The sequence below is a fragment of the Haliotis asinina genome, chromosome 9, assembly GCF_037392515.1.
Source record: "Haliotis asinina isolate JCU_RB_2024 chromosome 9, JCU_Hal_asi_v2, whole genome shotgun sequence".
NCBI lineage: Eukaryota > Metazoa > Mollusca > Gastropoda > Lepetellida > Haliotidae > Haliotis > Haliotis asinina.
Window position 1 is genome coordinate 3,221,529 of NC_090288.1, and position 12,078 is coordinate 3,233,606.

At 39.5% G+C, this 12,078-nt stretch overlaps 1 protein-coding gene across 1 annotated transcript in view; it reads right to left on the reverse strand.

Moving 5' to 3' along the window:
• The window catches only part of LOC137296645 (DDB1- and CUL4-associated factor 1-like), a 44,861-nt gene that overhangs the window by 11,798 nt on the left and 20,985 nt on the right, over positions 1–12,078 (reverse strand). The window contains exons 15-24 of the mRNA XM_067828463.1: positions 10,650–10,752; positions 8,219–8,338; positions 4,466–4,537; positions 3,774–3,855; positions 3,210–3,346; positions 2,503–2,584; positions 1,856–1,974; positions 1,265–1,468; positions 650–840; positions 200–275 (exon numbers count right to left, since the gene is read on the reverse strand). Of these exons, the coding sequence (XP_067684564.1) occupies positions 200–275; positions 650–840; positions 1,265–1,468; positions 1,856–1,974; positions 2,503–2,584; positions 3,210–3,346; positions 3,774–3,855; positions 4,466–4,537; positions 8,219–8,338; positions 10,650–10,752 (1,186 nt within the window). The remainder of the gene's footprint in view (positions 1–199; positions 276–649; positions 841–1,264; positions 1,469–1,855; positions 1,975–2,502; positions 2,585–3,209; positions 3,347–3,773; positions 3,856–4,465; positions 4,538–8,218; positions 8,339–10,649; positions 10,753–12,078) is intronic.

Sequence of the window (12,078 nt, forward strand, 5' to 3'; positions counted from 1 at the left end):
GGGCTTCACACATTGTACCTATGTGAGGAACTGAACTTGGGCCTTCGGCATGACGAGCCAGTGTCTTAACAATTAGGCTACCCCTGAGCCCACTTATTAAGTATCTATGACTGGTATTTGCATCATATATATAAGCAGGATATAATGGTCATTTACAATATAGAGAATTGTTGCCTGAAGTGGAACACTATGGACTTACTTCTCTCTTCCTGAGTCTGGAGGTAATACATGGTGGTGCACTGGTGCGACCCTTTGGTTCTGGGCATCGATGAGGTCTGCACAGAAAAATATTTATCTTTCCTTGTTAGGGAATCTAGCAATCTGACTCTTCAGTCACTTTCTTGTTAATACGCACATGAGTTCGCAGGTCATTCTGTATACTCCTTGACACTACCATGAGCCTCACTCCTCAGCACCCACCTGAACCTCACTTCTTGACAATATCATGAACCTCTCTCCTTCACACATATGAACATCACTTGTCAACAAACAAACATCACTTGTTGACACATATGAACATCACCTGTCAACACTCACATGAACATCATTTGTCAACACATATGAACATCACTTGTTGACATATATGAACATCACTCAACACATATGACCATCACTTGTTGACATTCACACAAACATCACCAGTACTCACTTGAATAATGACATGGGTGGACATGTGACCACTGGGTTCCTACACAGAGCATGCTGTTTCCTGAGGTATTCGGTGACAATCTTGTTGAGAGAGATATCATACTCTCCTCCCGTCTTGCTGGAGGTTTTCAACCGAACTGAACTAAGTGTCTGGCTTTCCTTCTCTCGGAGGAACTTACTGGCCTTTGAAATCTGCAACAACACCTGGCACTTACTCATACCTGTGGAAGTTTCAGAAAGAGATATGGGTCGGAAGCCATCTATGCCTGTCATACAAGGTGACTTCCGGACCACATGGTTAGTTTTTTAGAAAGAATTCACCTTGAACAATAACTGATTGTATAAGAAAATACTGCCTGACAGTTCTGGGCTCTGTACGAAAAGTTTTTATCCAATTAATGATCCAGTCATACAGTTTGTAAAAACACTTTTCCAACTCTGTTTCTCCGTTTTACAAAATGTTACATATTGACTTTTATCAGAATAATGTTCCCTGCCTGAAACAAACTACAGCAAACTTAGGCTTCTGACAAATAATTCAATTGACTGGTGTGTTAGAGAAGCCTGTTGTTGGGTAATGAAGTCTGCCCTGGAATTTTCTGGAAGACACACTGACCCTGTGTGTTGATGCAGATGCTGTTGATGTGGATGGAGTAGGTGGTTGCCTTGTGAGTGAGAAGCGGATGGGTCCGGGACTGGAGGTGGTAGAGGAGGAGGCTGCAGGGGGACTGTCTCGTATGGCTGTCAGACTGTGACTAGATGCTGTGGGAGTCGTGGATCCCAGGTTGTGGGCGGAATGAGTCTGACTAAGTTGACGAGACTGAAAGTAAAGGAAACACCATGATAAATTAGGGGGAAGTCACAGAAAGAGTACAACAGGGCATAGTAGATGGAAGTCACAGAATGAATACATCAGTACAGCAAAATACACAAAATATGATGTGATTGTCTAGTCTGTGGATTGAATTACATGAAAGAATCTTGTGATATTAAAACTACTGTATTTTGTCACATCCTTCAGTAGTTTGATCCATTCCCCGATTCATTCAATGAAAAGGACTACAAACCAAGGAACAAAGTATGAAACACATTTCCTTAAACTAAGTGTAGTTCATGGAAATCAATCAGTCTCTGTGCTGGCTATGAGTTTACAGCCTATTAGCCGATGAGTTTCTAGGATTGCCTTATTGCCGAGATATTGACTTACGAGTCTGGGTGTGGATGGTGAAGAGAAGATGTGTGTGCTGGTCGGGATGACCAGTGGAGGGGTGGAACAGTGCGGCAGGCATGCTTGTTTCTGGAGGCTAGAAGCAGCATCAGAGAAACCTGTAACACCAATGATTTCATTAAACATATTTTCTAATCCCTGGTGCAAAATTCTCCATTAGAATCTGGAAATATTTCATTGTAAAAGAAGCAGTTGTGACTTAGATGACAATTCCCTGCCGCAAATTATCAAATCAAACTTCAAAAGTAATGAAAGTGGTGGTCGTAGTTAAAGGTGAAGTCAAAAAGTTTACTGCCACCATGAGTTTACTCATATTATATCTCATAGCCATATCAGTGGTATTTTGAAACAAGTTTCAATGTTGGCAAACATACAAAAGAAGTCACAATCACATCCTGGCGGTAGGAAAAGAATGCCAGGAGACATTCGTTCACCAAAAAGACATTTATCACCAAAATACCATACACAACAGCTTTAAAACAAGCGTATATTGCCAAAACCCTTTAGCTTGGGAAATGAGAATCTGTTTTCAGTTTTCTTTCAGTATTGTGTTTCCTGTTTGCCTTCTGTTAGCTGCACAATGTGTGTACGTTATACAGGTTCAAGAAATAAGAAAAACATGTCACCTTTGGCCAAGAGATGATCATGTATTAACTGCAGCAGCTCTCGCTCTTGGAATATAATCTTGGTCTGTGCTACAATGTCTGCCTGGAAACACAAAAGTGAAATGAGCAGAGAAACCAATAACAAGTTCAAACAGATTCATTTCAGCACCTAAATTGTTCATTAAAACATCTGTTGTCAAGTCTAAGAAAGTGTATTAGCCTACAGTAATAATATAACCTGTATTAGAGCAACATGCAAGTTTGGTCTTGTTTAATACCGCACTCAGCAAAATTCCACATATGTGGTGATGTTCAATAAATAATTGAGTCTGGACAAGACAATCCAAAGATCAACATCATGAGCATTGATCTACACGATTGTGATATATGATGACGTGTGTCAACAAAGTCAGTAAGCCTGAAAACCTGATCCTGTTAATTGCCTCTTACGACATGCAAGCGTTGATGATGACTAAGTTTAACCCAGATCATCATGGGTCCATCAGTAACGGGGCCTGATTACTCCTTAGAGGATAAAGCATCTGCCTCGAAGGCAGAAGTTGGAAGGTATCTCATCTGAACAATGTTCACTACGCCAATGACTGGATTGTCTGCAGCTGGTATAAACTTGGGATAATTAAGGTCACAGCCACACAGCTCTAAAATATATAAAACTATCATACAGGGGACCAATTACTTCTTTCCCAATGTTTTGGTCAATAACTAACCTTTCTGATGTCCTCCAGAGAAGCATCAAGAGTGTTGGAACGCTTGCCTGACACACGTTCCAGGAGATCGCTGGCATAGCGGCAGAACTTGATATGTTCCTGTCTCTTGTCCTGAAGAACTGGCTCCTTCATCAGAGCTGGAGCAGAAGGTCAGACAGTGCAGCAGACATGTTTGTGCTCAAATATGTACAAATAATTCCAAGGCAACAGGTACTCTTGCTTAACTCCTCTACATAATTTACAACCATGGATGTTTTTCACATTTGCACCTCCCTAAATGTAAATAATCAAAGTTACAACTGAGATTGGCTTGCAGGTCAAAAACTATTCCCCTTTGTGTAATAACATAAGTCCCTAGAACTTGACAACATGACATGAAAACATGGAGGACACGATCCTTCTTACTCTTGTATAAAAGTAAGAAACAAAACATATCCCTCTCAACCAAGAATCATCAACATACTGTATACAGCAGCACACAGCAGAATTGATTAGAGAGACTGAGTGCATTGCACTGTTGGTGAAGCCTTTTGGAATAAGTACCAGTTATTAAAGATGACTTACATTGGAGAGTTCTGTTTTGGAAGAGAGGAAGTTTGCTGATGATCTGACGAACTGTTTCAGATCTGGATAGCCCAACAAGAGCCTGAAAAGATAGGAATCAATACATCAACCTCAACATTCCAAGTCATCAGATGCAAAACATTGGCTGATCAAAATCAAAGCCAGTTTCCCTAGAATGTAAACCCGGGTGATTTGTAACTACCATTCCTAAACATGGACTTACGATAGTCTTAGCCCTTGGGTTGTTTTGTTCAACAGCTCCAAAGTGATCTTAATGCTAGGGTGACTGTAAATCCCATACTATAACACACATGTGAGGTAGTTTTAGTGCTAAGATTCTGTCCATCAGCTAATTGGCACAGGTAATAGATGAATCTTATTAAGAATCCTGTGTAGTGTTGATCTGATCAGTTAATCAGACCACGCGTCAGCTTCTGTAAGACGTTTAGCTGGAGTCAACTGTGTTTAACTTCTTAACCATCTTCTTCTCCTGCCCTTTCTAAATGAAACATACTTCTCAAAGAGAGGCTGAGATAAAATACATTGGGAAACAAAGGAGCCTGGCACATCTACACATTCCCAGCAGTCAGCATAAGGTTACCAAGGGGACATAAGTTTTGCACGTGTTCAACAATGCCTTGCATTAGAATATTGAAAACCAGAGAATGTTGACAAGGGTGGTTACCACCTACCTTGCAGGCCAAGGCTCTGATAGCATCTGCATCTGTGATGGGTGTCTTGATCGTCAGCAGCTTCAGCAGCACCTGCAACATCATCACAGTCATACAGAAAGACATTATCAGAAAGTCACTGGAGTAAAATCACCCTTTTCATGGCAGACATCACAAAGAAGACGTCCTCACTCTCACCAGGCAGATGTCCTTACTCATGAGTATAAGTGTATGATTGTCGCTTTCTGATTGGCTAAATGCTATTCTATTATTTTCAATGTACCCCGCATACAGGCCATGTATTATTTTCAATGTACACCAGTGGGAATTCCGAACTCTTCTGGTGCTTCATGGTAGTACTTCTTTGTCTCGAATAACATTGAATCACACATGAAGCACGGAAATTACCTATGTTTTGTGATTGAAAATCGATGGAAGGGTGATAACTCTAAATATATTTACCTTGTGTCGTCTGCAAAATGGCAATTCGCCTCGCATTCAACAGAAGTGCTTCAAACAGTTTAAAATTAAAATTCAGGTGTTCGGTAAGATAAATACGTTGTTCACTGGTCCCTCGGGGGCCATGGGCTCATGTACCCTTGAGGTTCGTTTATGTTCCCCTTGCCCTGTGGGCTGGAGGAACATAAACAAACCTCGAGGGTACATGAGCCCATGGCTGGCTCATGACCGGCTCATGACCGGCTCATGACCAGTGAACAACTTCTATTATACCACTGTTGCCCTTTACCTGACTACATCTCCCTGATACTAACCATTATACCATTGTTGCCCTTTACCTGACTACATCTCCCTGATACTAACCATTATACCATTGTTGCCCTTTACCTGACTACATCTCCCTGATACTAACCATTATACCATTGTTGCCCTTTACCTGACTACATCTCCCTGATACTAACCATTATACCATTGTTGCCCTTTACCTGACTACATCTCCCTGATACTAACCATTATACCATTGTTGCCCTTTACCTGACTACATCTCCCTGATACTAACCATTATACCATTGTTGCCCTTTACCTGACTACATCTCCCTGATACTAACCATTATACCATTGTTGCCCTTTACCTGACTACATCTCCCTGATACTAACCATTATACCATTGTTGCCCTTTACCTGACTACATCTCCCTGATACTAACCATTATACCATTGTTGCCCTTTACCTGACTACATCTCCCTGATACTAACCATTATACCACTGTTGCCCTTTACCTGACTACATCTCCCTGATACTAACCATTATACCACTGTTGCACTTTATCTGACTACATCTCCCTGATACTAACCATTATACCATTGTTGCCCTTTACCTGACTACATCTCCCTGATACTAACCATTATACCATTGTTGCCCTTTACCTGACTACATCTCCCTGATACTAACCATTATACCACTGTTGCCCTTTACCTGACTACATCTCCCTGATACTAACCATTATACCACTGTTGCACTTTATCTGACTACATCTCCCTGATACTAACCATTATACCACTGTTGCACTTTATCTGACTACATCTCCCTGATACTAACCATTATACCACTGTTGCACTTTATCTGACTACATCTCCCTGATACTAACCATTATACCATTGTTGCCCTTTACCTGACTACATCTCCCTGATACTAACCATTATACCATTGTTGCCCTTTACCTGACTACATCTCCCTGATACTAACCATTATACCATTGTTGCCCTTTACCTGACTACATCTCCCTGATACTAACCATTATACCATTGTTGCACTTTATCTGACTACATCTCCCTGATACTAACCATTATACCACTGTTGCACTTTATCTGACTACATCTCCCTGATACTAACCATTATACCACTGTTGCACTTTATCTGACTACATCTCCCTGATACTAACCATTATACCATTGTTGCCCTTTACCTGACTACATCTCCCTGATACTAACCATTATACCACTGTTGCCCTTTACCTGACTACATCTCCCTGATACTAACCATTATACCATTGTTGCCCTTTACCTGACTACATCTCCCTGATACTAACCATTATACCATTGTTGCCCTTTACCTGACTACATCTTCCTGATACTAACCATTATACCATTGTTGCCCTTTACCTGACTACATCTCCCTGATACTAACCATTATACCACTGTTGCCCTTTACCTGACTACATCTCCCTGATACTAACCATTATACCACTGTTGCCCTTTACCTGACTACATCTCCCTGATACTAACCATTATACCATTGTTGCCCTTTACCTGACTACATCTCCCTGATACTAACCATTATACCACTGTTGCCCTTTACCTGACTACATCTCCCTGATACTAACCATTATACCATTGTTGCCCTTTACCTGACTACATCTCCCTGATACTAACCATTATACCACTGTTGCCCTTTACCTGACTACATCTCCCTGATACTAACCATTATACCATTGTTGCCCTTTACCTGACTACATCTCCCTGATACTAACCATTATACCACTGTTGCCCTTTACCTGACTACATCTCCTTGATACTAACCATTATACCACTGTTGCCCTTTACCTGACTACATCTCCCTGATACTAACCATTATACCACTGTTGCCCTTTACCTGACTACATCTCCCTGATACTAACCATTATACCACTGTTGCCCTTTACCTGACTACATCTCCCTGATACTAACCATTATACCATTGTTGCCCTTTACCTGACTACATCTCCCTGATACTAACCATTATACCACTGTTGCCCTTTACCTGACTACATCTCCCTGATACTAACCATTATACCATTGTTGCCCTTTACCTGACTACATCTCCCTGATACTAACCATTATACCACTGTTGCACTTTACCTGACTACATCTCCCTGATACTAACCATTATACCATTGTTGCCCTTTACCTGACTACATCTCCCTGATACTAACCATTATACCACTGTTGCCCTTTACCTGACTACATCTCCCTGATACTAACCATTATACCACTGTTGCACTTTACCTGACTACATCTCCCTGATACTAACCATTATACCACTGTTGCACTTTATCTGACTACATCTCCCTGATACTAACCATTATACCATTGTTGCCCTTTACCTGACTACATCTCCCTGATACTAACCATTATACCATTGTTGCACTTTATCTGACTACATCTCCCTGATACTAACCATTATACCATTGTTGCACTTTACCTGACTACATCTATACAGTGAACAACAGTTTATCCTACCAAACACTTCAATATTAATTTTGAACTGTTTGAAGCATCAGTATCAGATTTTACACTTCTGCCAAACTGTGTGAATCAAATGATCTGAATCTTGCATCTTGCTCTTTTTTTCTTGGTGTTGTCTTAGTAAGTCGCTGCAGTGTAATTCCGCTTCTTAATATTCACAGGGACCTCATTTGAACGTTTTGTCATAATTATTCATTGGAATGCGAGGTAAATCTTTCTGTAGCCATTGATAAATTTTGCAGACAACACAAGAAAAACAGATTAAAAGTTATCTACCTTCCATTGATTTTCCGTGCATCATGCATGATTCAAAGTTATTCAAGATAAAGAAGTCCTACCATGAAGTACCGACTGAGTTCCCATTGACAGCAGGGTACATTGAGATGTACCTCGCTTGTAAGTGGCTATACTGAAAATAATAGAAGAGTGCTCAGCCAATCAGAAAATGACATTTATGTGTGAGGTAAGATAACGACTATTAAACTATTGTTGCCATTAAACTATTGTTGACTACATCTGCCCCGATACTCACCATTATACCATTGTTTGTGCGCACACCATTCCACATCCGACTCATGGTGTCCTCACCAATCTTCCAGTTCACCTTCTTCTTTGACCCAGCACCCATGAACCTCCCAACACCTCCACCAAGCTGCAATGGAAACACAAACTTGAGCATCTAAATTGTTCACTTTCATTTCCCAACAATGTAATGACTTTTCAGACACTTCTCAGGAAGACTTAAATAGTAGGTGGATTTTCAGTTTTGTGGTGATTTCAAGCTTCAGCTAGAAAACGAATGAACTCACATTTTCGTACTCTGTAAACCATTACAATTTACATATGAAAGACTTTTGGTTAGTCGTAAGTGAAACACCCTTTTGTTTCTAAAAAAATATGTGGTTCATTAATACCTAGCATTTTAAAGTTGCCAAAAAGTTGTATCTTTCACTCTCGCCCATCAAGGAAACCACAGTCAGGTTACGAAACTCTGTCACCAGAGCACTGCAGCGAACAATCATGTGAGGATGGAGTTTCAGTAAGTGGTATATAAAATGTGTAACAAGTCCATCAATTTGCTGATTTTTCCACATCAACAATGACAAATGTTCCAAGGTGTGGGGTGATGGTGTCACCATGCACTGATTTCTTCATGCTAAATATACTGTTTGTGAAGGCGAAGCGAGTGCTTTTGAAGACAGTACATATTACATCAGGTGGTTCGACACCTACCTCGCTTCTCACATAGATGCTTTTTAGATTTGTTTTAATTGAGTTAAAAAGATAAAAGCTATGTACTAGTAAATTATTGATAATCAAAAGGATTTTGCATTGCACAACCTCTAATATAAGGATTTCTTCCTTGGAAACAATCGAGAACTTACTTGAAGTGACAATAATATTGAAGGTAGTATTATATTGACACTCACCTTGACAAATCCTATTGTCCATCAATCAAATATGCATTTTACTACCAGTAGAAAGTAGTTAAGATTTTGTGAGTTGGTGAAAGCAATGCTAAATAGCATTTATTCTCAGACTGGTGGATGTTCGTGAAACGGGGCTGCCATTTTCTAAAAATGTAGCATCAGGATCTAAAGTCAGTTTGGGAATCAATCAGATTACAGTTTATTTTCATCAAGTTAAAAGATCAAAACTATTTCCTACTCGTTGCAGATGTTTCTGAATCATGACCAAAAAGATTTTGCATGACACCGCGTATAACAGAATGGTTTATAAACATTATGACAACAAACAATTTTGATAGTATTGTCTATGAAAACAAGTTCTATTTCAGAAAATATGCAAAGCAGGTGATAAAATTAAATGGAAGTAGATTGTGACAATATAAAGCTTTCAATTTTCAAAACAACTGTCATGATTGCAGGTTTAGGCAAACCTAGAAAAAAGATTATCTACCCCCAGAAATGTACATGAATACTACAGCAACCCACATAGGTATTTCTCATATTATTTCATGGAGGCGACACCCATCTGATTGGTTGAAATTTCGCTCGCGGGAGAGAATTGTGCACTGTTGTCAAAAAGGTCAATTTAAGGTACTTTGAGTCGTTTTAATGACAGGGTTTCATTTATAATGATTTCAATGAATGATTTATGTATTAGTACCCCCTAGAGTATAAGTGATCAATAACCTTGTATCTAGAGTTCTCACAAGCATTTCACCTGTTGCTTTGTGCCATATGTCAAAAAACTTAAAACGACAGCCAGGCAAGACATCTAACTGCCGCACACAAAAGGCATGTTGTCCAATAACCTAATATAAGTGCACGAAAAGAAAACATTGCATTTTCTACTTAGAAGATTAATCTGAGAAATGAAAACAAAGTTTTCTGTTTTTACCACTGTATCTATCTACACCTGACCATTGTAACATTGACAAACTGCTTCATAAACACTCTCAGAATTGTTGCTCTTTGAGAGAACTATTTTGAACATCCAAAAAAAGAGCATTCAAACCAGTGTTCAAGACTAAGCATAATCGTTAAAGTTCTCATGGCTTTCAAAATTACAAGGGGAAAAATGTTCGGTCTAAACACTGCAGCAGCAAATGTCAATAAGTGAGTGAGTTTAGGTTTATGCCACACTCAGTAATATTTCAGTTATATGGCAGCAGTCTGTAAAAATCCAGTCTGGACCAAACAATCCAGTGATCAACAGCATCAGCATCGATCTACGACACTGGGATACGATCACATGTGTCAACCAAGTCAGCCAGTTTGACCACCCATTAGTGTTAGTCACCTCTTATGACAAGCATGGGTTACTGAAGATAATTTCTAACCCAGATCTTGACAGGCCAGCAAACGTCAAGAGTCTGTTTTCGATAACACTCCATCTCAATGAGATACAGACCTGGATGTAATAGAAAAAAGCACAAGCAGAAACATCTTCCTACCTGGGAATAAAAGGTTCCCGTAACACTTATCATGGTTACTCACCCTTTCTATTGGTCCACACACACAATTCACCAGCACTCCTAGTGCTGATTTCTGAACTTCTGGATCTGCCAGAATCTCACCCTCTGCCAGACCTATTATCACACTGTGGATGGAATAAACAGATGTGACACTGTGGCCAGAATACTCACAAACACCTGTGCTTGCAAGCAGACATTTCTAAACTTTCATTATCTTTAGGATGCTTGTTCATGTTTTTTTATTCTCATCTTGTGGTATCACTAATACAAATGGTTGTACGTTTAAACACTGGTCTGACATGATAAAGCTCATCCATAAATTTGGTTACCAAACACTGTATGTACACTGACATATAAGCTAATAAGCAATGGTGTGAAAAGGTCAATAAATGACAACGTAACTCCCAAACCTAAAAACTCAGGACAACTTGCATTTTTCCAATGAACATTCTACCAGGACTTTGGGGAAGACTCACCCTCCAAAGCAGGGTTCAAGTCATGATAACATACTTCTGAGACAGAGTGGTGGGGAGAGGTTATCATAAAAACATCTTCAAATGGAACCAACTTATACACAGTTCTTCGAACGTTCAAATTATGGAGTTTCGTATTTAGAAGGGAGTACAAAGGAAATTGATTTTGTTAGTGTAATTCAGTTTTTAAGAGCAGCTTTTAAGAGCAGCAGAATGTATAAACATTTTGCTTCAGAAGACAATGTGCGAGTACTGATGTATACCATGTACACAGCTTAAATGTGAAAGGTTCAAGGAGGTATGCCTTCTGTGTATATACTACAAACATTTTATGTATAAATCTGTCATGGTAGAATGGAGATAAATATACCGCGTTGTCAATGTAGAGCAACAAACCCTTGGACTTTAATATCACACTCAGGGTTTTACATTCTGGCAGCTTCAGATCTAAAAGACTTCTCTACTTTGAAAACACTGTAGGTTCATCTCCAAACTAAAGTGTAATTTGAACACTGAAAACCACTGGAACTCAACAAGGACACAACAAACCCAATCTATGTTTAGTTCATTAGAAAATTATACATCCTGTTAAAATGGACCTACAAACATGCAAAGTCTGTCTTCAATTATCAAGATAACGCACTGGCTGAGAGATGTTTCAGGGTCCAGGAATGTAAATAAATCAGAATCATGCAAATCACTGGTAATCAATCATCTTAAACTGAGTGATTATTCAATTTGAACAGAGCTGACATCAGAGTTGTTGTTCTGATGGAAGCACATACCTGATGGCTGGAGCTACATTGTTGAGAAGTGAGGCTGGGTTGAGGCTATGTATCAGCTGACTGAGTGAGGAATTGGTTTTATGCCAAAAGGTTAATATAATGCATGCTATCATCAGACAGGGTTTATGTGCCTTTGAAAATATTGTCCATTTGGTCGAAGATTAAGAAAGAACTATTTCAAGTTATTTCATAA